The following is a 26,346-nucleotide window of genomic DNA, read 5'->3' as shown; positions in this document are numbered from 1 at the left end:
TCCCTGGTTGATTGGAGGTCCGTATTTCCTCGGACCTCCCTGGTTGATTGGAGGTCCGTATTTCCTCGGACCTCCCTGGTTGATTGGAGTTCCGTATTTCCTCAGACCTCCCTGGTTGATTGGAGGTCCGTTTCTCCTTGGTCTCCTCAGTTTGTAGGGAGCCTTCCGTTTGCAAGCTGGATGTGGGTCGGCGCAAAGGCCGAGTCAGGCTATGCATAGAGACCCCTTGCTGATTGAAAGTCGGCCTTTGCTTGGGCTCCTCTGCTTGCGGGGGGGTCTTTGGTTGGGTGGAGACTCTAGGATGGATATTTTCTAGAGCAAGTTTTAACTCCACCTTAAGGTCTGCAACCTGACCCTGGAGAGCTTTCATCGTTTCCTCCTGAGCCTTAAATTTGGAAGCTTGCTCAGAGTGATTTTTGAGCTGCTCCTCATATTTAAGTCTCACTTTGTATTCTTCAACCATTACTTCAATTAGGCCTTTATTGCGGGAAGCGTATTTTGCAGCCTCCCGCTTGAAGTACTCCAGCTGTTGAAGAGCACTCTTGTCAACTGTGACTTTGGAAGAGCAGGAAACCTTTGCAACATCTTTAATCTTTTGCTGGTGACGCTCTTTTTCCAACATCATTTGCAGTTTTTGAATCTCCTCCTGCTGGGATTTGACTTCAGCCTGACATACAATCCTTCGGTCTCTTTCCTCGTGGAGTTCAAAATTCTTTCTCTGCAACTCTGTTTTAAGATCGTCTACCTGCTTTGTCAGATCTTTGATGTGTTGGTTTGTCTCTTCCAAGTCTTCCACTGAGGGGGTAATCTCGAAGCCAGCAGAGGGTGTTGTTTTCTGCTCGACTTCCAAAGATGTCTCAAAGTTGCCGGAAGGACTTGATTCCCCCTGGATCTCTAATAGATCTTCCGGCTCAATGGGGCTGACGCTGTCATCTTCAACAGGGAAAATGACAGCATCATAGTCGACTTGGATGTTGAGATCTACTATGTCGACCCATGAAAGCTTAGCTGGTAAAGCTTCATGTTTAAAAGCAGTCTGCTGTTGCTTCATGACTGGTAAATTCTCACTTCTCTGGACTCGATATCTAACAAGCTCTGAAGGGTGATCTGCCACGATTGAACTGTGGAACAGGTCAGAGAAAACTCTGTCTGCGAGTTTTCAAGAGAGCAATTCCCTTGTGATATCATAGAGTGATGACATCACTGCTGATGTAATTGATACCATTGGAACTGAACATTCTATCCACCTTATTCCTCGGAGGCTTACTGGGGAAACGATTATGGGTCTTTCTTCTGGCTCCCACTGGAAGCAGCAGTATTTAATGTAATTTGTAGGGGTTTTGGCTAATAAGTACAGTTTGTGGCTGCTTAGGTCAATAGTACTTGAATTCACAACTGATTTGCAGGTTGACAAACCAGTTGCACATATAATAAGGAAAACATTATTAGCTATTTTACCAGTCATACTTCAACGCTAATTTCATTATTTCTGCTGGTGCTTCATTTCAGGCATACCTTTAAAAACTTTTGTCAATAAATCAACAAGTAAAGGCTGTTTATAGCAGTTGATGACGAACGTAACATAGTTTGGCCGCTTCCTAAAAACAAATGATCTATTTTAGCATAGCATATCAATACTAAGTTGATAACAGCATCAGATCGATACTCGCATGGTGAGATAGTTTCAAAATTCTCTCCTTGAAATTTTATTTTATTTTAGGTATTCCAGCGTCCCAACTCTATCTAAGTAAGATTTGGTTTCTCAAATTATAATTTTGTAGAGGCACACAAATATGTTTTGTTTTTCTGTTATTTCCGTTTATTATGCTATTAAAGTATTTTGCAGAGACCTACTTCCAAATTTAGTCTAAGGTTTTAACAAAACATTTTAAAGGAAAACCCACAAAAAAACAGCTAACGGAAGAAAGTTTGAGGTTGTATCAAACTTGAATAAAAAGTATCGGGTCAGTATCGTCGAGGCGTTGTATTTAATTGCTATGGAATCGATACCACAATATGAAGTATCGCACACCTCTACTTCAAACTGAGTCAACGGCTAAAAAAAGATAAATGACATCATAATGAAAAAACTGTACTAATTAAATTTTTACTTAATTTATTCAGGAAATAAAGGACCATCCCATGTGGTGATTTTAACTCTTTGTTTACTTCCTGATAAATTCTGAACTCGAAGCTCTACAGGATCACTATGCAAAAACTAATTTTTAGAATATACTTTCATTTGATCAAATTTGTGACGTGACTCCTGTGTTAATTAAGCGAAACCCATTGTGTCGGTTGATTTACTGTCGACCCATTGATTGTTCTATCTGTAAATCAAGCTGTGTGGGCATAAGGAGGTGGGCCCAAAGTAAAATTCTGCATGATTCCTTCCGAGATGCTCGGATTTTCCCCACATAGAGTCTAAAGACTTCCTGTACCCCAAGTGGAATATGTTTTATGCCCATATAATGCAAAAATCCTATCATGCGTGAAAGGGTTACAGGATATAAGCGCCAGCTTCGTCCTGGGTTACCCTCACACTCTTACCTGTAGCTGCTAGAAGTCGACATAACCTCCTTTATCTGTCTGTTGAGAGCGTCCGCTGCGGCTCTGCCTCTCCGCTGCTCTGCGCTCACCTCTGCGGGTCCCTCCGTCTTCTCTGCCGCTTTCCTCTCCGCGGACTTCTCCCTCCTCACTGCCTCCTTTGACTCCTTCTCTTGAATCTTCTCTTCGATTTCGCTCTTCTCCACGCCGCTCTCGCTCTCGCCAGCTGCTGCTGCCGCCGCCGCCGCGTGCTCCAGCTTGGAGCCGGCGGTGGGACTGGGTTTGGGGATCCACGGGTGGTCGTGCTTCCTCGGTATGGGCCAGGGCTTGTAATCCTTCTGATACTGAGTCTCGTTGCTGAACGGAGCCGGCGGCGGCTGATACTCGTTCCGGGGCTTGCAGCTGGGCTCGGGGCGCACTCTCCACGCCTTGAAGTCTTGGCGCATGACGGACGCAGCGGACGCGCCGTCTTTGGCCGCTGCGGCACCACCCGCCGCGGGCGGTGCCTTGGCGGCCTCTCGCTCCTCCGGATGCGGCTGGGTTTCTATGGCAATAGCCGCGGCCTTCTTCTGCCTGGGCTGCGGGTGGTGGGGCAGGTGCTGCACGTCGGTCACATCCGAGTATTTGGTGAAAACCAAAGGCACCGCGATGTCCGCCTTGTCCAGCTCGGTCCAAAAGCGGTTGATGCAGCAAGCGCGCGTGATGCACGGCCAGGCCATAACGCTCAACCTGAAGAGGAAGAGGAAAAGATGGGCAAGGGGAGGAACAGGCTCTATCCGTGGAAAAACGCGCAGAGAGGAGGGAGGTAAATAATAATAATAATAAAAACGCGCGACGTTCGATGCAAAAGTCTCCAATTCTGCAGCTCCCCTTGAACAGATCGCCTCCCTCTGCAGGGTGCTCGGTCTTAGTGAAGTTTAAGACTTTGGGGCTAACCGTGGAGTGAGCATCGCTGTCTGGTTGCGCATCAAAGCGACCCCACCCCACATTTGTCTGATGCCCTGCGTGGTTGTACGGCGAAACATCACCTGAACTCAGTCTGCGTCCGTCCTGCACGGAGAGGGAGGAGATACAGTTAACCCTCCTGCTGCCATGTTACGACGTTCAAAAAGGAATATAACTTATTTAAATTAACGCTTACAGGCGACACAACACAAGAACACATTTAAATGAAGTTACAAATGAAAAGGTAGTAAATCACAAAGTGAAACGTGTATTCAGGGTTGTCACACCTCGGTTAACATAAAATTCAAGGACTTTCCAGATTTCATCACATTTAAATAGCACGCGCGGCGGCATTTACCTGCTTCCGCTTAATATGTCATCAATAAATGACTTTAATACAATCTAAATTGAATTTACAAAGAACATGAAAAGCTTGTAGTTGTGTCAGAAAAGAATCAGTGAAAAGTGGATTTAATGTACAGCCTACATTCATACAATTACAAAATATTAGAAAATCCTCCCACTGGTCATTGAAATTCTTGAAACGTTGTGACGTTGAAAATATATATAAAAAATCAGAACCCTGGAAAGTTTATTTATTTATTTTTTGCAGAAATTCACAGAGCTTAAGTATTGAGAGCATATATGCGCATGGAGAAACTTTTTTTCAGAAGGCAAATTTATGAAAAATATTGATCTCTTATTGACGTCCATAATCATCAAAATTAACTGAAAAAAACTTTAAAACATTTTTATTTTTCCTTTTTTTTAAATTGAGTAACATCCATCTTTAAATTATATTCTAATATACTAAGAAACATTTAAGATAATTTGTAATGTCGTACTTCTGGTAATGCCACCAGAAGTACATTATGTGACTCAGCAACTTTGATGCCTGACAATATGACCTCTGCTAGAAGTTGCTTGTCAACATTTATATTTAAAATGTAATTTTTTTTCTATATCTAACAATTTAATGACATTAACAACTTTGTGTAGCTAGTTTGTGTAGCTTGAGCTAGTTGGGACGTGACTGTTGCTGAGAAAGTTTAATGTCGACATAACTGTGCACCTAACAAACAAACCAGGCAGTCGTGCTTTAATAGATTATTTTAATGGACAACTTTAATATTTCTGCAGGACTAAAAACATGGATTAATGACTTAAACATGGAAAAAAAGGAACAGATTTCATGTTTTTACAGGGTGTTTAAGAAAAAAAATTAAAACATTTCTCTCAAAAATATACAAAAACAAAATCATGTTCAAAACACAAGTAGAAAAAAAAACAAGTGTCACATTTTGTTTAGACATATCCTGGCATAAAACGATAATTGAACATAGTATAGACGCACTTCCAACATACTTGCTCTTTAATAAGTGAAAGACTATTAAAAACCAGAATAAAGAAACACAGTAGGAGACAGATTACCAAACTTGCTGCTCCCATTTGATACCCGGATGAAGAACCTTTTTCTAAAAAAAAACTGAGCGATCTGCCTGCATCATATCATTTGATTTAGAAAAAAAAAACCCACAGAAGTTATCAGATCAATTACAAAAGTCACAAATATCAAAAGGCTAACTATAATAAAAATACAAAAAAACAAAGATTTAATTCATTTTATTACGGCGTCATTGCGTACAAGAACTCAAATGTGGTACTTTACTCAAAGTCTGTTGGAGAAACACTAAATATTTACACATCACACAATAAACACTTTCTATCATTTTTAGTTAAAAATCTCTCAAAAATGTAAGCTCCATAAACTGATAAAAAAAATAATAAAACATCCACTTCGCATTCGTTTGAATTTCGGAGTGAACTTTAACATAGTTACAATATGACAAGAATAGTTATATTAAAAAGAATATAAAGTTCAATTAAGAGAATAGTCGAATTGAGCGTAAAGTTGTCGTATCACGATAAGTTATACTACGTAAATAAACTCGTACGATAATAAAGTCAGTATTAAGAAAATTTTACAGGTTAAAGTCATAATCCCTAAAATTATAATTTTACAGATTATGACTGTGAAATCTCTGTAAAAACTTGAGATTTGTTGTGAATATTTTCCATTCTGCTTTCATGTGAAAATGTTAATGGAATGCTTGTGTCGTCCAGAACTGCCTGCTGGCTCCGATGATCTTTTTTTGTAACATCATTCTTATTGTTATGTGTTGCATAGCACTGCGTGTGCCTGCTCATTCATGTACTTGTAAAGTCATTCTTGTAAAGTCATACTTTACAAAAGTAAAGTATGACTTTACTCTTGTATTATTTTTGATTTTATTATTGTACAACTTTATTTTTGTAATATTATGACTTAATTCTCATGACTTTATTCTAATTTTATCATCTTTGTTCTCATAGCATGGCCCTAATGCTCCATCACAGTAAAGTCATGCATCACCACCTTTAACTCTTTTATAGTAACTATTGTTGTAGCTACAGCTAGCGGGCTAAGAAGCAGCATATCTGTTAAAACAACCGACTGCAAGGCGTTAAGATGACAAATTTATTACAGATGCAGTAATAAGATAATATTCACCTTTTTTTTGTAGTTAAAACTGTGGTATTTTACTCAAAGATAACAAGTGAGAATTTGAGCCAAAGTTTCAGATCACTTTGGTCACAATAACGTCTTCGCCAACGTCCTCGGCCTCAGCCTCGGGGTCATCCTCGGGGTACAGCCGGCAGTATTTGTCCACCATGACATCCAGGTCGTGCTTGACATGGGTATTAATGTGGAGCATTGCCAGACTTTTGTTCAAATGCTTCGCGGGCACGCTGCCGAGATACGCCTGCAGCCGCTCGGTGGCGGTTTCGCCCGTGCCTTTCTCGACTTTGAGCACTGGCATGGTGGACAGCACCTTGAGGAAGGCGTCCACGTTGGGGAAGAACTTGACGTCCGGCAACTGCAGGGTCTCGTGGATGGTAGTGGGCAAGCGCACCTCTTTCCCTCTGTGCTTCCATTTTATTCTCCAGCAGTGGAGCTCGGCAGGAAGCGTGTCTGGGTTCGGAAGGTCGCCGCTGTAGACCTCGGCAAAGTTCTCCTCCGTGGTGTTGAACTTCATGTGGCCCATGACGGCCGGAACCAGCGACAGGCACTTGAGAGCTCGGAGGTTGTTGTCGCAGAACATGTCCTCCACCTCCTGCATGATGCCACGGATCACGGGTATGGTCACGTACTCCTTGAAGTACGTCTCGGCCTGGATCTCGCCGAGGTCAGCCGCCCGCTGCTTCCGGAGGAAGAGTCTCGGGACGGACAGAGGGATCTGCATGAGGGCTGCCAAGCTGACGGCCTCGCTGTACCAGAACTCGTGGTACACGTCGATGTTGTCGTTGACCTCGTTGAGGGAGTACAGAACCGCTGTTAGGCTGTTTGCGGCGGAGAACACGTCGAGCGTTTCCCCCTGAAGGTTTCTCCCAAAGGCTCTGGTGAACGTCAGAACGTTCTTCAAGATGACGACGGTGACAATCACCTCAAAGTCCGCAATGCTTTCTCCGATGGAATACGCATCCGCGGTGACACAACTGGAAAACTTTCCGTCGGCATTGTCCCGAATGCTGTCCATGCACAGCAGGAGTGAAGGCAATATATCCAGCAGCACGTCAAAGATGTTGTGTTGCTCCGTCCATCCGGAGGAGCACATCTTTTTGAGAGCATTTCCTTTCTCCTCGTTCTTCTGGAACTGAATGGAGATGGCCTTGTCCAGCTCATCCTGAGTGTGTGGGGTTTTAAAGAAGGACGTAATCCTCCTCAGATTCTCCATGACGATCTGCACGTTGGGGAAAGGCAGGTTGTTGGCGAGGTGGATGTTCAGCGCCATATGCGAGCAAGGCATGTGCAGCGCAAGAGGGTACTTCTCCATAAGCAGTACGGCCACGGCTTTCATCTTAGTGGTGGAGGTCCCGGTGGCCTTGTGGGCCTGACCACGGCAGTCCTCCATGCTGAGTCCCCAGCGGTCCACCAGGAGAGCCTCCAGGCTTTCCACCAGCGCCGCCTCGTCTCCGTCCACGAATGGGAGGAAGTCCACGAACTCCTCTCGGAGGACGTTCTGCTGGTTGACGAAGCGGAGGAACACGGGCAAGTGTTTGCTGTTGGCGAATTCGACCAGGTCGCCCGTCACCAGGGAGTAGAAACGACTCTCCCTCACCTCCATGAGCATCTCCTCCCTCACCGTGTTCTCACAAACGTCGAGGAGCTGATTCAGCTGGGCAGCGCTGAGGTACTCACTGTTCACCGCAGTCACCTCGAATCTCTTCCTCAGAGCTTCGTCTCCGGCATTCATACAATAATCTATGACAGCCTGGAAGTTGTTGGACTTGAGTTCTTCTTCGGATACTCTGCCGGTGGTCAAAGGGATTGCTTGTTTTGCCAGCATGAACAGAATCTCAAACAAAGACCTCAAATAATCCCGGTACTCTTTCTCGTCGGCCGAAAGCTGAGGCTCGTTGTCGGCAATGTTTGAAAGATCCTCTTTTTTGATGGTCTGCTCAGCAGAAGCCACTGAGGAAAGAGACATAAGTGAATTACATTTGTTTATTATCAACTTGATGTATTTCTAATATCGCATAAAAAAGGTTTAAGAGGTTAAATGAAAAATCAACAGAATGTGCCGTTTTATTTATTCGATTAACTGTCAAAATAATCGATTCCAGTCACCAGTCAATTTTTTCATGCATAAATAAGTCAACACAAAAGTACCTATAAACGGTTCTCCAAATACTTACATCGTCTCTCTTTAATCCTCTGTATATCTTCATCAGTCTAGGGAAAATTAAGAAACTGGGATTAACTCACAAAAAATAAAAAATAGCCAAGTTAGCTAAATTATTAAACAAGATTTTTCCTTACAAGTTCTTTTATCTGCTTCCGATGCCTGGTGTAAGGGTTTTTCAGATGGCTTGTCAAATCAAAAATGGTTGGGATGGCCGTGTCCTTCAAGACCGTCCTATAGGGGCTCTGAGATGAAAAACAATCAAATAAGATTATACAAATACAGAATTACACAGATGTAGATTTGTCACACAAGTGCTAAAACACAGATGGCGTCGACACTCACAGTTTTGCACACCATGGCAGGGTCAAAGTGTTTGGCACATAATCTGTAGTGCTTATTCAACTGGTCGGCTGTTTTGGCTTCGAGATCCGCCCTACGGCAATTCTCCACCCAGATTCTGCATCTAGAAACAAAAATACACAATAGGTTTCTACAACATGACATTTTACTTTAAGTTTCGATAATGTAGTCACACTCTCCCAAGTAAAAGTGTTTATAATATTTTTTTTAAATATAGATCTTTCAGACTATTATGATTGTAAGAACGACATTCCAAATATTTTTGTGGAAAGAAAAAATGTTCTCTTCATTTTTCTCCTCCAGTGGAAACTTGACCTCTCCAATGTTTATAATAAAATGCCATTAAGTCTGTTTTATAGCAAGAAACTGTACAATTATATGTAAATACAAATGTATGTTTTGGGTGAATGTTTTAGCAAATGAGTCTAATTTAGGATAACTTCTAAAGTAGAATTAGTTTTTCCTTCTCCTGACCAACATAGAAGCTAAGTCTGAAGTTCTATGCTAAAGTATTTCAGAACCAACAAGGATTTAGGAATTTCATTTAAGTGCTTTCCAGATCTAAATAAGTTTTAAAACAGAACATCAGGAAAAATATGTACAACTAGGTTGTATTTCCTGTCCCATTTTCAAAATCCACTCATCAATCCATTTTTCACTCCATTCATTTCTTCAACTATCTGCTTCTCCAGCACTCAATTGATCCTCCCTCCATTCATTTGCCTGTCCAATCCATCCCCTAAGTCTGTTGTTTGTCACGATTTCCTATCTAATGGCTGACCTCTGTAACAATATCAGCATTAAACTTTTATATTTACATATTAAATGCAACTTGGGGGATTTTAATTTGCAAAAAGAATAGAATTTTGACATAAAAAACGGCCAGAGTACCCAAAGAGTAGTGGGACTACTTCACCATAGTTTTACTCAATTAAAAGTAAAAAGAAATTATTAATATTCGGGATAAAAGCTACTCAAGGACAGAATAAGTGATTTCATTTAATATGTATTACTTACGTAATCAGACAGACATGTATTTTAATGTCTAAAGTTTAAACCTCTAAAAGAATGTGGTCGTAGGTAAAACATTACTTTTCGTTAACATGAGCTCAACATACACAAAACAAAGAACTCTTGTAAAGTTAGCGGGACTTTAAGAAATACTTTAAGATCGTCTTTGTGTGCGATGCGTTTTATGTTTATTTACCTCTCAGGGTCTCGAGGAAAACGAAAAAATGCCAAATCGGACTGTGTACTCTTCCGTGTGCAGTTTGGAGCCGCGCAAAAATTCGGCATGTTTCAGTCTGGCAAGTTAGCTAAGCTAACTTCGCTGGCTAATGTCCTCTGATAGCTTGATATCCTTTCAAGAAGCCAAGTCCACCGGTGTGATTCTCAAATCAAAGCCGGACTATGATTTTGGCAAAGAAATGTCTCATAAACATCTCAAAAACCCAAAAAACCGCCACACAAACAACAGTTACATTTGGACTCATGCTACTTCATTTTGCGGCGCCATGTCCCGCCCACGACGAATGTAATTGGACGAATGGAGAACCATTTATATAACTATTGGTCAATCGAATAATCAGATAGGCCAATGGAATTTCAGCCAGGCATTTTTTTTCTTCTTTATTCTATCTGACGTAGTTACCTTAACTTCCTACAGCACTCTGCTGCCACCCACAGGCATTTGATAAGAGCAGATAAAACACAGGCCGTCTGTGCGTCCGCCATATTGTGAGTGGTGTGTTCTTCTTGGAGTCCAAAAAGAAGCATGCTTTGAAATTAGGTTTTCTCAATAAAACATCACAAAAGTTTACCTTTAACTAACAGCTTAACTATTTAACTAGAAATAGTTTTAACACATAGTAGTTAAGAGACAATAATTGAGATTACTGTGCCAAAAACACAATATCTTAATTTTTTTATCGTTAAATCAAGATAAGACACGGTTTTTTATTATTTGTCTAACATGCAAACAATCAGTGCTTTGTAAGCAAGATTTTAATGCAGTTCATGTTGTCCAAAGTGCTATACAGGAGATCTTAAAACAATTTGAAAAATATTCTTGTTGGCTGCAAAAACCTACACGAGCATTTACAGTCAACAGAATGTTAAAATTAATTCTGAATTGGACTACAAAAATCCTGAGGGTGATGTGGTCATATTTTTAGGTACAGCAGAATTTGTGTGTACCTAAAAACCTAATGTAGGGAATATCTGTGTTTTAATGATACTTAATTAGTGCAAGCTGTGCACACCTGTGTCAGTCAGTTTAACCTAATATAAATCTCAATCCAGAACAACTTTAGTGACAGAAGAAGACCATTTATTTTTATCCATATCGATACTTTTAACTTTCTGTTGATGTTTCAGAGGGAGAGCATTCACAGAGCAAAAATGATTGACCCCCAAGTTGACCCATGGATACACCACTGGATAGGCAATGGGGAAAAAATCTTTCCACTTTCAGAAAATGTCCTGTTGCAGAGATATGTGGTTCCAATCTATTGAAAGGAGACGACACAGTCACAACGCTTAACTTAAAATATTTTGAAGAAAGCTGTTTTGCACAACTCTGTGCATGCGTTTTAAGAAAAATGCCAATCACAATATGGCGATGACGTTTACGTGGAAGTCGGATGTTCATTTGGCTTTGTTGTTTAGTCTTTCGTGTTTTTGAACGTAAAATTTTAAGCATGAAATATGTAAAGTTAAATACCATTGAAAAGTCGATGTTTTGGGGCTATAAGTATTTATTTGTAATTCTCCCCAGCTGTTGAAGCAACTTCATAGTTTATGCAGCTTTATTGTAATTATACGTGCTTATTATAACATTACAAAGAAAAACGTTGTCAAAAGATATCAGAAAACCACGAAATTGCCGACGCACAAGGCCCCTGTTGAAGTTCTTACTGTGAGAGCGGTGTTTCGACGGCTCGTTGGTCTAGGGGTATGATTCTCGCTTAGGGTGCGAGAGGTCCCGGGTTCAAATCCCGGACGAGCCCTCGTTTTATTGTTTTAGTTTTCCTTTATCATTCGTTTTTCAAGTTCAGTAACGTTAAGTATAAACGACACACTCTTTCTCTCCGTCACAGGACTACGTGTCCTGTATACGCAATAAACAATGCTTCACCATTCACATTATTAAAGAGCTAGAAATCCAATTACCTATTCAAAGTTTGTGAAAGCTGCACCTTTCTTTAAAATTGCAAATTTCAGCCAAAATACATAGGGCTCGTCCGGGATTTGAACCCGGGACCTCTCGCACCCGAAGCGAGAATCATACCCCTAGACCAACGAGCCACGGCGTCATCAACAACGCAACATCGCAACATATCATTAAATATTTACTGAAGGAATATCGATATCCGTTTTTGTTCATACTACAATCTTTTCATGGATCGTCTATATGTGCGTTTTTTCGGTATGGCTTTTATTTAATGCAGCAGCGGTGTTAATGTTAGAAAGAAAAACAATGATGACACAAAGCGATTCAATTAACTTCTTTTATATATCATACATAAGACTGTCTTAATATAATACAAAGGGCATTGTCATAAACACAGCAAAGTCTTGACTAGATCTTACAATCTGTGGATACATGGACTTATCCTTTCCCCCATGCTGTTCAATTCTATAGTGCATGTTGCATGTACAAAAAAAGTGGGAAAAAAAGTGAAACCGAAAAAAATAAAATAAAATAAAATAAAATAAAAAAAAAGGAAGAAAAAAAAAAATAAAGCTAAATCCAAGTTAAATAAAAAGGATTTCAACTTCGGTTGGGTGTTCAGATATGTCGACAATTATCTGTGTTTGTGTATAACCCACAAACTCAACAGGCTTATTATGAAAGATGGAACCATTTTTTTTCAACCATGTGCTTCTCATATAACCAAAAGTAAGGTTTGTGATGTACATGCACTTACAATATACCCTGTGAAAATTATTAAGGTTTGAAGATCTAGCTTTCCCTGTTTGATTCAAACCCTACCTCATAGTGTTGTCCTGATGTAGTCAAGTACCTTTGCCAAAAGGCAAGGTTTTGCCACTAAGAAAACAGGAGTTCCTGCCCACTGAATGGTCACCAAATTGACAAACATAATCAACATACCAGCAGGAGCAAGGTAGTGAGTTCTATACTTCCTTTATTAAAAAAATATAAATATATACATAAATTCTATTTCAACTATTAAAAAGGGGCTGCATTTCATGACAACTGCTCTAAATAAGAGGTCAATCAGCATGATCTGAAATAGGCGCACACTTACGAGTCACTTCAGTCAAATTTTTTTCTTTTTTCAGTCTTTATTTTTGGAATGTTTAGTACCAGTATGAGTGCCAGTAATAAAAACCACTGACAAAAGATCTAAATGTCTCAAATTCAGCGGGGTATGAAAATAAAAATAAAAATGAAATAAAACAATTGCAAATCTGCAATTAACCTTGACATCCAGATCAAACCCCAATCTTCAATATAGGTAGCTTTACATTTGTGTTCGTGGAAATACCAAGCATGACTGCTGAAAGGATGGTTTCTCTTAGAAAATAACAGCATGACCTGTGGCCCGCCCTTAATTGGCAAGGTGACAGTGGGCAGTTTTTTTTTATATGTTTGTTTTTATTTTTCAAATTTCAAAAGTGGTAAAAATGAACAACAGAACAAAGAAAGCACTTTAAAATCCCTGATATAAAAAAAAATATTCTTGTTATTGACTGTTTTGAGGACATGCATGTCTGCCTAGGCAAAGCACTGTTATGGTGGGGCTGACAAGACACCTTTTTTTTCCCTTTGAATAGGACAACAATCATGGGGATTTGCCCTACCAAAATCAGAACTATACCATTCAACACAAACTGGTTTACCACAAATACCCTTACCCTGGCAAGACAATGACAAAGTCTTGCATCACGGCAGAAACTAGCTAAGTTGACCAAATGATGTATGAAAGGCAGCAACACCCTTTGAAATAGTATGATGGGGGGAAGGGGCAAAAAAAAAAAGCAACACCCTTTGAAATAGTATGATGGGGGGAAGGGGCAAAAAAAAAACGAAAAAAAAAAAAAAAAAAAAAATGACAACACAGAAATAGAACGCATTAGTCTCCTTTTTTTTTAAAACCATCAGCCTCTATCTTGCTACTCTGTAGCCTGCAGAGTAACTACCAAGTTCTCTAACATACCAAAGTTTTTTCCTTTTTTTCTAAAGACTCCCAAAATAATCTACCAATTTAATATGGAAAAAAGTTTTGGTAAAACGTTGCAAACAAATCTGGCCAGAATACACAATAGCCAACGGTCTCCAGTTTTGCTAAAAGTAAATATATTGCAGCTGTTTTGTGTTGACATTAAAATAAGATCTCGATAAACTTTGCGTCAAAGTGGTGAACTGCTACATTATTGGTTACAGACACCTATATGCTATAAAACAACTGCTTTGGTATAAAAACATATCCAAAGGGAAAATAAATTCTTGTAAAATTCACAGCATAATTTGAGGAGAAAAAAGGCAGTCACTTAACTCTTTTTTTGTTGTTGTTGTTTTGTTTTCTTTTTTTTTTCTTTTTCTTCAGTTTCCATGTTTTGGATGGAGAGACTTGTGCAGGTGGTTCTGATGAGGGACTACATGCAAAAAGGGGGGGAAGGAAATTTTAAAAAAACAAACAAAAAAAAAAGAAAAAAAAAAAGAAAAGGTAGACTCTGGAATAGAAAGTTATTTCCATTGAAACATCCTTAACCAGTGAATTTCAAGGAAGTAATGTTTAGGAGGTTGTTGTGTACAATAAGACCCTGTTATGTGGGGCCCCTGCTGAAGACGAAATCTTTGTCGAGAAAGGCCTCAGATTACCATTCTTATTTACCTTTTCTAAGTTGTTTTAAATTTCCTTAAAGAATTAAGGGCTGTCTAGAGAAAGAAGAGAGAAGAGAGAGAGAGCGAGAGAGAGAGAAAAAAAAAATAGAGAAAAGCCATCTTAATTCAAATGATAATGTCCAGCTCCATTTCCATTCCAAGTCCATGAGTCATAAGGCCAAAGGGTTATCTAGAACCAGCCGCTGACTGTCTTCCTTTAACTGGGCCGGATCCTTTCGTCTCCTGTGCGTCGCTGCTCTTCGCCTGTGTCGGGACCCCGCGCCCCCCGGGTTGCGTCTTGTTGGGGACAACAGGGCCTCTAGGCCTGAGGTGGTGGGGTGGGGTCTGGGTCTGGGGGTGGTGGTGGTTGTTGTTGGTGGTGGTGGGGGGGGGGGGGTGCTTCCCTCCTCCTTTTTTAACGCCGGCTGGTGTCAGTATCCGACCTCCCACTTCACTCCTCCCTCCCCCAAGCGGGAATCCCTTCCTTTTTCCCCCCACACCAGGCCAGCACACACGTAGGGACTCCACTGCTATGTGCTCCCCTTTAACAGAGTCTCAAACACACACACACACACACACACACACACACACAGGGAAAAAAAAAAAAGACCAACAACAAGAAATATCACCGCAAAAACACTTCCCCCTTGTTGTCAAGCTACAGGATTTACAAGCAGCTTTTATGTGAAATTTCACTTTAAAAAAAAAAAAAAAAAGGGCAAAATTAATTACTGACCGAGTGGAAGAGTAATGTCAGGCGCTCCACAGTTTGAACCTAAAAAGGACGCCAGAGCATTTCTTCACCAACAAGCTAGCTGAGAGACGAGCTCCGACCTTTGCTCCTGAAATGCTCCTTCAAAACAAAGACATTTTTTTTGCCACATAATACCATATGGTGATTACTTTGTAGTTACATGAAACTGGTGAAATGGTAAGATGGATGTCTCAATCTCACTATGGTTATTCCGCAGTATTATTTTGTGCCTAATGATTGCAAAGGAAACAAAACAAAACAAAACAAACAAAAAAAAAGATAAAAATTACATATATACTTTTTAACAAAGGGTTTGTTGTTTTTTTCTCTGTAGTAGCGGTTCAGTGATATCTCCCTTCTGACGTGAGCAGCTTTTTGTTCTCAACACACCTTGTAGTAAAAAACACCACCTTTAAAAATGACGCACGGGGGAGAGGAGGAGGGAAAGGAAAGAAAAAAAAAAAAGAAAAGAAAGAAAGAAAAAAAAACACACAGCCAAATTGTCAGTGCAGTCACGAACTGGCCATAGAACTCTGCTGCACACATACTCCAGTCATTGGAGACTCCTCCCGGTCCATGCCCTGCCTCATGCCCAGGTGGCCTTCCGCTAGGTAATGGCCAGGCCCCGTGTTCGTGCCCATGGAGAATGCAGGGTGCGCTGCCATTCCAGTCTCCTGCCGTGGGTTCGAGAAGGCACCTAGCCCCATGCTCAGCCCACCGTTCTGACCAAAGTCAAGGGCTCCGGCGGGCAAGTGGCGGAGCTGGTAGGCCTGGTTCCCATGGTTCCCAGTGGAAGAGGACGATGTCGAGGAAGAGGAGGCAGAGGAAGACAGGGAGGTCATGGACAGGTGGCCGTGCACCACCTCCATGGAGTCCTGCGTCGAAGAGCTGTGTGTCGGGGAGGTGTAGTGGCGCGGGCGCGGACGCGTCGCCATCATCTGCCCGTGGTGGTGGTGGAAATGGGAGTGGGGGTGCAGGGCCTTGGGGTGCTGGGGGGGAACGTGGAAGGTGGTCTCCTGAACTGGGTGGGTTTCTCCAGTGACTGACTCGGGTCCGACGCCGCCTCCCCACACCAGTGGGGGTGGGTAAGGCTGTCTTGCCTGTGAGTGGCAGGTGAGAGAGAGGAGTCAGTATCACACAACCTAAAGAGAACAACCGGAATCTACCTGGTTTCACCCACTCTGAAATCCAATAATGTCCAGGGTTTCCCCCAGAAAGCCTGCTAAGCCCAGTGGTAGGGGCAGTTCACCAGCAGCCAGCCGTATTTTTGTGTCAACATTTTTTTTTTTGAAAGTGACAAAAATTCAGAGGTGCACAAGCAGAAACCATAATTTAAAAACAATACCATGCAGACGCAGCACATTTGGTGCCCTTTGCCCCCACTATGAACTTAGCCTGATCCATCTTTGGGACGATGGTGGCGACTGTGGTGTGAGTTTGCCTTGTAATCGGCAGGTTGCTAGTTCAATCCTCACTCCACCCAGGTGTCCTTGCATGGCAGCTTTGTGGGGTGGCAAGTAAAGTCTGGCAGCCCACCAGGCTTATAATACATTGGGGGAAACCCTGAATGAGGTCATGTTCTATATCGTCACCTTCCTAAAACAATGTCCCAAATCACTTTTGGTAAGAAATGTCTTTCCAGTTAGGAAGGTGATGATGTTCTTCTATTCATTAAATTCAATTATTCTTCATTTTCATGTCTTTGAGTGTCCTAATGAAGCACTTTATCATTCTGATGTCATTTCATTTCTCCTAAGGAAATACTCCAAATTCCTAAACTATAATTTTTTGATTTGATCTGGGACACACAAGAGTCAACCGGTCCAAACTGGAATCAGACACAAAAGAACAGAAAAGGGCTCAGATTAAAAAGTTAGAAGATCCAACAGAAGTGAAGCATATTTTGACGTTTCCTGCCACAATTCAATAAAATACTTCACTACAAAAGAAAATAAATTTATATGACATGGTTTAATTTACATTGGCTTGTTTCAATAATTGAGAAATAGAAGTACAAAGTGACAAAATGGAAATGTGTAGGTATAAAATTGGCTACATGAGAAATGACCTGGAGCCTTTTTAAAAATTATTTTATGCATTTCAATGTTTCACCCTTATTAGATTACCATCTTTGCATTACGATGTCAATGAAGCAGAAATTTGTTTTTCCAGTTAACAAATTTGTTGCGTTAAAATAATTACATTTTAAAAGCTGCAAAACGTTTTTAGAATCATGTAAAACTTTATGAAGCAGTGCATGGTGGGTATTTTTGACATGGTAATCATTTTTTATTGGAACTGTCAACTGTAGTAAAGTGGAAAAAGCTGTTTTAAGCAAATGTCAAAATCTTTTGAATGAACCAAAACATTATAACATTTTACAATATGGCACCTATTATAGCAATATTAAAACTTCTAATTCCAATATAGCAAAATTAGAAAACTTCATTTGAAAGAAGAAAAAAATCTTTCCAACTGACTAACTGACCTGTGGACAGAGGCTGTCACCATCCATGGCAGGCATGGTCGTGCCAAAGTGTCCTCCACTGTGCAAGTGGTGATGGGTAGGGTCTGATCTCGCTCTGCCACTGGTACTAGTTCCAGACGATCCTCCTGAGTGTAAACAACAAGTGTCACAAGCACATCTTCACCAGCCTCAACCATGTTCTCTGGCTATATCTTTAAAATACTGGATAAAGAAAACAGCAAGTAGCTAGAAGGACGATGCTGCAAACCTTAAATATGAATCTCATTCTAAGCAACAACTCTGAAGAATCTGAGTGAATATGAATTACAACAGCATTTAATTTCCCTATGGGATCAACAAAGTATTTCTGAATTCTTTTTTGTGCTACTTAAAAAAAAAAAAAGACAAAATTAAAAAACAGGAGTTAAGAAGTCAAATATCAAAGACAAGCAAAAACTGGTAAAAAGCTAGAAAAGGCAATGATTGGTGCATCTCTAATCGGGGCGTGTCCCTGCTTCCGGTGACCTCTACCTGAACTTGAGGAGGTGCTGGAGGTGGTTCCCGAAGACTGGGACTGCTCTAATGCGGGGCTCGTAGACACGCTACTGCTCGTATTGGTCCCCTCGTCCGCAGTCTTCTTGAAGAAGCTGTGCTGCAGGGCGTAGTAGGGCTGGATGCGACTCTTGGGGTCGTAGTCCAACATCCGAAGAATCAGGTCCTTGAACTTCAAGTAGTCAGCAACGGCGTGGCCGGACTCCCCCGCCCGCCGGCCACCTGGACCCCCTGTTTCCACACCGAGGATGGAGTGGAGCTTCCGCGAAGCTGGAGGTTTATACTGCAGAAAAATGAAAAAAATTAAATAAAAACAACGAAAATTTAAAACGCAAATATTTTTAAAATAGTTTTCAGTTCATAAGAAGAAAGTTGGCTTCACCCTTTTGCCATCTTTGGTCTTCTTAACACTCCATGTACCATCTGATAGCTTCTCAAAGAACTTCCTGGCTTTGGGGGCTAGGTCCATTATGTGATTAGGTGGGATGCCAAGAACCTCGACTATTTTGTTCATCTGGTCAACCTGGTGGGGGAAGAAAAAGATTAATTGATCATGCTATACATCATAAATCCTGAGGCAGAACATATCTAGTAATCTTTTACCTCATTGGCTCCACTAAAGAGAGGTTCTCCAGTATGCATCTCTACCAAGATGCAACCCAAGGACCACATGTCGATGGCCAGGTCGTAGGGCATTCCCAGCAGCACCTCTGGGGAACGGTAGAAGCGACTCTGGATATATTGGTAAATCTACACAGAGAAGAAAACACAATAAACAAACAAGAAGCTTTATCGCTCATCTTAATTGCCGATAAAGACGACTCGCGGCTTCGTACCCTTTGTCCCAGTTGGCATGAGCTGCCAAAGTCCACTATTTTGATGGCGCTCCTCTTGGGGTTGCAGAGGAGAATGTTCTCCGGCTTCAGGTCACAGTGGATGATGCTGAGCTCAGGCGTGGCCAGGAAGAGTAGTGCCGTGCATAGCTGCTGGGCAAACTTCCGTGTGAGGTTAAGCGAGACGCCGCGGAAGTTGGTGTTTCGGAGCAGGTCGTAGAGGTTGTACGAAAGCATCTCGAACACGAGGCAGAGGTGGTTCCGAAACATGAAGTGTCGCTTTAGGTGAACTGCGGCAAAACAAGTTAGAATTTTATTTGATTTTTCTTTTAGTAAAAGCAAAAGAAAGCCACGTTTTTGCCAGACTGGGAGTACGTACCGATGTAGTATTTCATCTCGGTGTCATGTTTGTTCATCAGCTCCAGGAGGCGCACTTCTATTTGGGCTTGGTTGAGGAAAGCCTTCTTGTTCTTGATGATCTTAATGGCGACCCATTCTTGCTCTACTCGGTCGTACGCTTTTACAACCTGAGGGGGAAATGTTTTACCAAATCTTTACACTGGGCAAAAATAACCTTTTTTAAATAACTATTTTTAATCACAATCACTTTTAAACTCACCTGTCCGAATGACCCCTTTCCTATCAAGGAATCAATCTCATAACGGTCCATCCACTTCTCCCCATTCTTGACGATGTAGTCGTAGTTATCGTCGTCATAGCCATCATTAAAGACTTTCCTCTCCTTTTTGTGACTGGAGTCTTCACCCTGACCCTGTTGGTGCCGTCTCTTCTTTTTTGCATAATACACCTGAAAATTCACAGATGAACCCACATAAAAATCACACACAGAGCAAATATGACAACTGACTACGATTTAGCTTTTAAAAGTTTAGTTACAACATTGTTTCATCTGGCATTTTGCTTTATTAATCAGTCTATTTTGGGCGTGCAAATTACATTTAGAAATTCTGTCGGCTTGCATGACCATGTCAAACTGCTTACACGTTTAGATGGTAAAATCTAACAGAACTGGATGGAGTGAAACAAAAATAAGCATACTAACCTCATTGATGTGTTTGTATGTTTTGATAAGGTCAATGGAGAGCTTCCTCAGGGGAGCTGAAGTTGGGTCACGAAAGCGCTGGGGCATGTGCCTCTGGAGTGTCAAAAGTAAAAAAAAAAATAAATTAATTGATAAAAAAAAACACAACCCATTATATATATATATATATATATATATATATAAGATAACATCACAATTATTAACTGTACATATCATTGAATTTTAAAATGAGTAATTCAGCACAACATGATCAAATTGAAGGGGACATTATTTGACAAGCTGGTACTTTTGCCTAGTGACAGAGGGAAAAAAGAGGGAAGCAGTGTTGCACGTTACAGTAAGTATGACGGTTCTACTAAGTGTTTTAAATCCAAGGGGTACAGCAAGATGGGGTTAGGATACCTGATTGGCAGTGAGCTGTGGTGTCTGGTCGCTGTACGGTAAGACCGTAACAGATTGGTCAGTGCTTGGCTGGTGGCGGTCACTGTACTGCTGGTGCGTATGGGGCATTGGAGCAGCCATCTGAAGACCAGCAGTGTGTAAAGAAAAAGAGGGCGCAAGCCGGACGGACGAAGGTTTGCATGCTTAAGTCTCTCCTCCTGGGAGAAATTAACACTGTTAGAAGTTGCATTGATTCACACATAGAATTTATTAAAAACACAAGCAATTAAAAGAGATTCATTTACATAGGAATCAATTGCACATCATTTAGGTAGCATCAGATTTTTTTTTTGTCTACAAATAAAACAAATAAAAGATTCTATCTTGCTGTATGGGCACAATATAAACAAAACCTTTATTTGGCTGAATGGAGCAAATATGAACAAAAATGTAAATTTATAAATTTATCTTTATGTATAAAAGACATTTACAAAATGCAGTAAAGAGCAACATTTACATATTGTTAAATTTATAAAGCCCAGACATAAGAAATACACATTAAAAGATGTGAAGAATAACAAAAGATCAGTAAATTGTTAAGATAATTGTCAATTTAATAAATAGCAATGATTTATTAAACACTTTTTTAAAAAGAAAAAAAGCATTCCAGTATAAGACAAATGTAAAATACAACAGCAATAAATCAACCTTTGTGAGGAAAAGGGAGAAAAACAGCAGGTTTAGCAGTGAGAAGGGGTGAAAACACAGCATCTCCACACTGTACAGTGAATCATCCTTCATTTTAAGCCAGAAGGAATCAAAAAATTATTAAATAGCATGTTCAGCTATCAGCATCTCTCTCCAGACAACACAATTCACCAGTGCTACACAGTAACCACTATTCAGAATCCCAGCAACAGCACCTAATTAGCATAGCCTATCACCACAGAGATACAGCGTGATTTGGCAAGCCCATCAATGCACAGACCAATCACAACGCAGTATGCAAATAGCCTACTTTTGTTGCCAGGGCAGAGCTGCTCCCATTTTCCAATGAGAAAACAAGAAATAAACAAGAAATAAAATTGAACTTTGGCACACTTAGACGTTGCTTTCAACACAAGAGCCTGACAGCAAAATAGCTGCACAGCCCAAAACCTGCACTCCATCTAAGAGCGTTAGAAAGCTGACCCAGCTATGGAAAAGCATAAAAAAAAAAAAAATCCACACATCCACTGGCAGAAAGAAGAGGAACTGTAAGATGATAGACCACAGATCAGCAACGCATCTGAGAACTAGCACATACCTTTTTTTATTCCCCCTTTCCTATCCATTGTATTGTCATATTTACATTTACAAACTAGAAAATACATTTATGTTAACTCTTAAAAATTTACTAGATAAACATAGGCAGTTTAAGAAAAATAAAAACAGGGATATTTTACGAGGACGTCATCTTCAATTATTATTCTGCTTCTTAAAAACAAATTAACCTCTTCGAGCACTGTTCTTTAACTGTTATACACACACACACATATATATATATATATATATATATATATATATATATATGTATGTATGTAGATTTTTTTCTCTGATTTAAAATTGTAGTAAAATGTTGGATAAGATGCCAAATTTAAAGCAGCTGCACAAGGGGAGAAGAAAGAAATGAAATGTAACCTATGCCCCCACCAATGGGTTTAAGGTTTACCATACATCAGCTAACCTGGATGCATCTTCTGTAAAATTTCATATCATCCTGGGAGGAGAGTCCAGCAGCAAACCACAACCCACTATAAAGGATAAAAACACAAATATTACAAATATTTACTGTTCATGTTTCATCTAATTGCGCTGAAGCTAGAACTTTAGCTGAGAAAAAGGTGAGAAACGGACAGACGAAGAGGACACCCCGAAAACTTTTTTAAGTGCGCCGGGTGACAGGATTCTGTGGGAGTTCGACTGCTGAAGATACAATTCCTTATTTTTAAAAAACATATATATAAAATTGAAAAAGTGAGTTTCATGTGGTTCAAAGAGAAATGTATGTAATTAATAATAATTTTTAAAAAAGGGCATGAAGCTGTTGTAAAATAGATAAATAAATGCTGAAGAATAAATTAGTTTAGAGAAGCTCAGAGCCCTGAACAGTGGAATAGAAATTATTACTGCTGAGGGCCTAAAAGAAGGTTGCTCTCCTCTCAGTTCATATGCTATTTAAAATCTGCTATTTATGACATGAAATCATCTTAAAATAGGCAGTTGTTAGCCATAACCCCTGTGGAGCAGCTATATTTACAATATAGGTCTTTGCAAATTTACCAAGAACTGAAATATATAAACTTTGGTTTATATTTTATTTTATAAACACATCAGCTAGCATTAAACTAAGACAACTATGGGTTTCATTTTATAATAAAAAAAATGTATAATAAAAGTCCAGGTTAGAGAATTGAAACAGTAATGGCAAAGAAAAGCCCTTTTTGTCAGCACACTTGTAGCTTTTTTTTTTAAGTTTCTTCTAAACGTCTGCTAGATCCTTAATGTTCAGTACTAACATATGAACAGTTCCTTTCCTGGCTCTAGTCATTACGGCATCCGCGGGCCTATTTATGTGTAAATATAACGATGGTTAGCTCGATATTAGAAGCCGAATTATGCCATAAAGAGATGGATAGAGATCCCAGCAACGAGCCTGTGTGTCATCTTCTCACGCCCAACCGATAGATCCATTCCAAAGCTGAATCAAACAGAACTCATCCTAACAATTAAAAAAAGGAAAAGAAAAAGAAAGCCCCAATGTAAATAGACGCATCCCGAATGGCTCTATACTTACAGAAGATTGGGTAGATCTCGTCATGGTTAGAATTTAGGATGCATATTCAGAGTTAATTTCCCCACCTCTCTTGCTACATATCGTTCGTGGGAGACTCGAAATCCTCAAATAGATGACAAACGGATTCGGGCTCACGTTACCGTTAGCAGACCAACTAGCTAACGTTGTCGTCGTTACCCTGAAAACTGCGGGACAGACGAGCATATCTGCTCACCAACCCGACGTTAGCTGGTGACGCTGTGTTCAAGCCAGCGGGCTGTGGGGCCCATTCAGCTGGTTCGTCAACAAGTCAACGCTGACCATTAGCCGGGTTAGCTCAATTAGAACGGTTAAACCCGAAACATACCCCCCGATATTACCAAAGTTAAGCACTGACAGCAGATCAAATCATGTGAGGTAAGCTAACAGAGCTTCAATCATACAATGACAAGGTCTAATATAGCAGGGCTAGCAGTAACTGTGCCAGCATGACACTCCGTCCAAACTCAGACATATAACTCACAGTCAGCTGGGATGCTCCTCCCGTCCGACATTACAATCCATCCCTTGACCTACTGACTGAAAACAAACGTTAACCAGAACCGGATTCGCGAATTGTTAGCTAGCCGCCACACCAAAAAAGCTACCATTTTCAACTTCACTACCGCGTCCATCATTGTTAACCATTCACACAGCACACACATCAGAGAAAAGGCAATAAATGAACGATAAATATGCAACAGGACAGCTTGGAATTGCTCACCTCTGATGGCACGATCTTCATTTAAAGTCCAATAAACTGTATGATGAGGAAACTTATCCAGTTCGAGATTCTCCCCTCCCTGTACGGGTTAGCGAGTAAATCCAATCCCCCGTCCTCTGGCCGGCAAAAAAACTCTTAAAAAACCTCGTCAGTCATATCCTGTGAGCGCTTCATGTCCAAGGCTTTGATGACCAACATCCACGATCGAAGCAAATTTATCAAATGTTTTTATCAGCTGATGACAAGCAACATGCTAACTAGCGCTAGCTGACAAAATGAACGCAGCTAACGTTAGCCGCTTGCCCTGACTACTAGCCTGAAGCTAACGACTGTAGCTGCCGCTAAATAAACGTTACGCCAAATTCTGATTTAACGCCGTCTTTGCAGCCAATGCGTCGGTCTCTTCGACGGGCGCGACAACGCGGTTACATCCAGAGCATCCTAGTCACCAAACAGAAGCAGCGTCCTCTTATAATTTTTGGTCAGGAATTTTGTGTCAATTTTCACAAAATGGCGCGCGGTCCAAACCTGCGCAGTGAACCGGCCCGGTGGACCAGAGACACGGACAACTGAGTTAGAGCGGCGCCGCCTAATTATTCCCAACTCTGTTAAAACGTCGGCCTCTCGATCTTCTTAATCCGTTTCAGTAAACGCGTTTCGAAATCCGAAAACTTGAAACATATATCCACTGACAGCATTATTCCGGCGGGAAGGGAGAACATTTGAAAAAGACTGAGCTGGGGGGGGAAAAAAGCCTCCTGACAAAATGGCGATGCTCTAGCTTGTTGCCATGGCAACTGTCAATCAAAAAAAAATGAGGACCCGGATGTACCAATGACGAATAAATTCTGAGCTGGCCAGCGTTACAGCGCTCACACACACAAACTGAGGGAGACTCTACAAATAATAGAAATGAAGAAATAATGATGATAATAACATTGTTGTGGAATATATTCTACTGTTCTTTTTATTGAAAATGTTAAATAAAAATAAAATGTGGTGTTAAGTGAAGTGAGATAGGACTTTCTAGGTCCATATAATTATAATCATGCTTGAAAATCAGTTGAATAAAAAAAACATAATACGTGAAACTGAGAATTGTATATATACATAAAAATTAATAACTGCTTTCATTAATTTTTATTTTCGTTTATTTTGTCTTCAAATTTGTGATGTTTAAAAAAGAATATGTGTATGTACTGTGGTGTGAAAAAGTCTTTGACCCCTTCCTAATTTCCTTATTTTTCAGATGTTTGTCACATCTCAGTGTTTCAGAATAATTGAAACTATTAAATATTAGTCAAAGACAACACTGGCAAACACAAAATGCAGTTTTTAAATGAAGATGTTTGTCATTAAGGAAGAAAAAGAAATCTAAATCTATGGCCTTGTATGAAAAAGTGACTGCCACCTGAACCTAATAACTGACTGGGCCACCTTTAGCAGTAACAAATTTAATTCAAATTTAAATTCAAATTCAAAAAAATACTTTATTAAATGTTGCTTTAACTTATTTCAAGGTTCTTCAACAACTGCAATAAAATGTTTGTGATAACTGTTGGCCCACTTTGCAGAATTGTGGAATTCAATCACGGAGGGTTTTCGGGCATGAACTGCATTTTTAAAGGTGACTAGGCCAGTCCAAAATCTTTATTTTATTTTTCTCCAGTCATTCAGAGATGGACTTCCTGTTGTGTTTTGGATCATTGTCCTGCTGCAGAACCCAAGTTGGTTTCAGCTTGAGGTCACGAACAGATGGCCCAACATTCTCCTTCAGGATTTTTTTGGTAGACAGCAGAATCCATGGATCCATTTATCACAGCAAATCTTTCGGTTCCTAAAGCAGGAAAACATCCCCAGACCGTCACTTTTACTGTGAGTACGATGTAGCTTTTTCTGAAATGAGGTGCTACTTCTACCCCGGAGCTTGTAGGACACGCACCTTCCAAAAGAGTTCAGTTTTAGTCTTATCAGTCTACAGAATGCTTTCCCAAAAAGTCTTGGGAATCATCAAGATGTGTCCTGGAAAAAATAAGACGCGTTTTACTGTTGTTTTTGCTCAGCAGCGGTTTTCATCTTGCAACCATTTTTCTCCTGTCTATACGGTCAAAGAATGGACACTACTCAGTGAGAACTGCAGTGAGGCCTGCAGTTCTTTGGAGTCATTGTTGCTACACTCTTGGTAAATATGTTATATATATGGTTTATAATTAAGATTAAAGGAAAGTATTTTATTATATGAACAGAAGTGAAGCAAGTCCCATGCCAGGTCCATGCAATTACGATAC

General features: G+C 40.4%; 3 protein-coding genes, 2 long non-coding RNA genes and 2 other non-coding genes across 11 annotated transcripts in view; 2 read left to right on the top strand and 5 right to left on the bottom strand.

Annotated features, from left to right (window-relative positions):
• Positions 1-81, bottom strand: part of LOC107836494 (uncharacterized) — a 2,616-nt gene extending 2,535 nt beyond the window's left edge. Inside the window, exon 1 of the long non-coding RNA XR_001662403.1 lies at positions 36-81. This is a non-coding gene — a long non-coding RNA (uncharacterized LOC107836494). The remainder of the gene's footprint in view (positions 1-35) is intronic.
• Positions 1-3,419, bottom strand: part of map6b (microtubule-associated protein 6b) — a 15,468-nt gene extending 12,049 nt beyond the window's left edge. For both annotated transcript variants that reach the window (XM_007554432.2, XM_007554434.2), the window contains exon 1: positions 2,551-3,419. In XM_007554432.2, the coding sequence (XP_007554494.1) occupies positions 2,551-3,266 (716 nt within the window). In that variant the 5' untranslated portion in view covers positions 3,267-3,419. The remainder of the gene's footprint in view (positions 1-2,550) is intronic.
• On the top strand, positions 3,267-5,025 carry LOC107836493 (uncharacterized). The gene is made up of 2 exons (XR_001662402.1): positions 3,267-3,352; positions 3,413-5,025. It is a non-coding gene; the product is annotated as an uncharacterized LOC107836493 (long non-coding RNA).
• A 963-nt stretch (positions 5,026-5,988) lies between these two features.
• thap12b (THAP domain containing 12b) lies at positions 5,989-10,112 on the bottom strand. Its single transcript, XM_007554431.2, has 5 exons — positions 9,787-10,112; positions 8,562-8,682; positions 8,354-8,461; positions 8,230-8,266; positions 5,989-8,005 (listed from the first exon to the last, which is right to left on the bottom strand). The coding sequence occupies exons 1-5, from the start codon at positions 9,873-9,875 to the stop codon at positions 6,111-6,113; spliced, it is 2,250 nt and encodes a 749-aa protein (XP_007554493.1). The 5' UTR covers positions 9,876-10,112; the 3' UTR covers positions 5,989-6,110.
• A 1,403-nt stretch (positions 10,113-11,515) lies between these two features.
• Positions 11,516-11,587, top strand: trnap-agg (transfer RNA proline (anticodon AGG)). The gene has a single exon. It is a non-coding gene; the product is annotated as a tRNA-Pro (tRNA).
• Positions 11,588-11,813: 226 nt separating this feature from the next.
• Positions 11,814-11,885, bottom strand: trnap-cgg (transfer RNA proline (anticodon CGG)). Its single transcript has one exon. It is a non-coding gene; the product is annotated as a tRNA-Pro (tRNA).
• Positions 11,886-13,697: 1,812 nt separating this feature from the next.
• On the bottom strand, positions 13,698-24,841 carry dyrk1ab (dual-specificity tyrosine-(Y)-phosphorylation regulated kinase 1A, b). 4 transcript variants are annotated; one of them, XM_007554429.2, is made up of 12 exons: positions 24,059-24,841; positions 22,207-22,273; positions 20,502-20,698; positions 20,100-20,192; positions 19,656-19,844; positions 19,416-19,563; positions 19,040-19,326; positions 18,807-18,953; positions 18,586-18,726; positions 18,183-18,486; positions 17,673-17,797; positions 13,698-16,284 (listed from the first exon to the last, which is right to left on the bottom strand). In XM_007554429.2, the coding sequence occupies exons 3-12, from the start codon at positions 20,619-20,621 to the stop codon at positions 15,697-15,699; spliced, it is 2,142 nt and encodes a 713-aa protein (XP_007554491.1). In that variant the 5' UTR covers positions 20,622-20,698; positions 22,207-22,273; positions 24,059-24,841; the 3' UTR covers positions 13,698-15,696. The 4 variants fall into 4 exon arrangements, with proteins under 4 accessions (XP_007554491.1, XP_007554492.1, XP_007554490.1 ...); XM_007554430.2 differs by lacking the exon at positions 24,059-24,841 and adding an exon at positions 23,317-24,044; XM_007554428.2 differs by lacking the exon at positions 22,207-22,273.
• Positions 24,842-26,346: the final 1,505 nt, after the last annotated feature.

The sequence above is a fragment of the Poecilia formosa genome, unplaced genomic scaffold, assembly GCF_000485575.1.
Source record: "Poecilia formosa unplaced genomic scaffold, Poecilia_formosa-5.1.2 Scaffold63, whole genome shotgun sequence".
Taxonomy (NCBI): domain Eukaryota; kingdom Metazoa; phylum Chordata; class Actinopteri; order Cyprinodontiformes; family Poeciliidae; genus Poecilia; species Poecilia formosa.
This window is presented reverse-complemented; position numbering and strand designations above follow the sequence as displayed.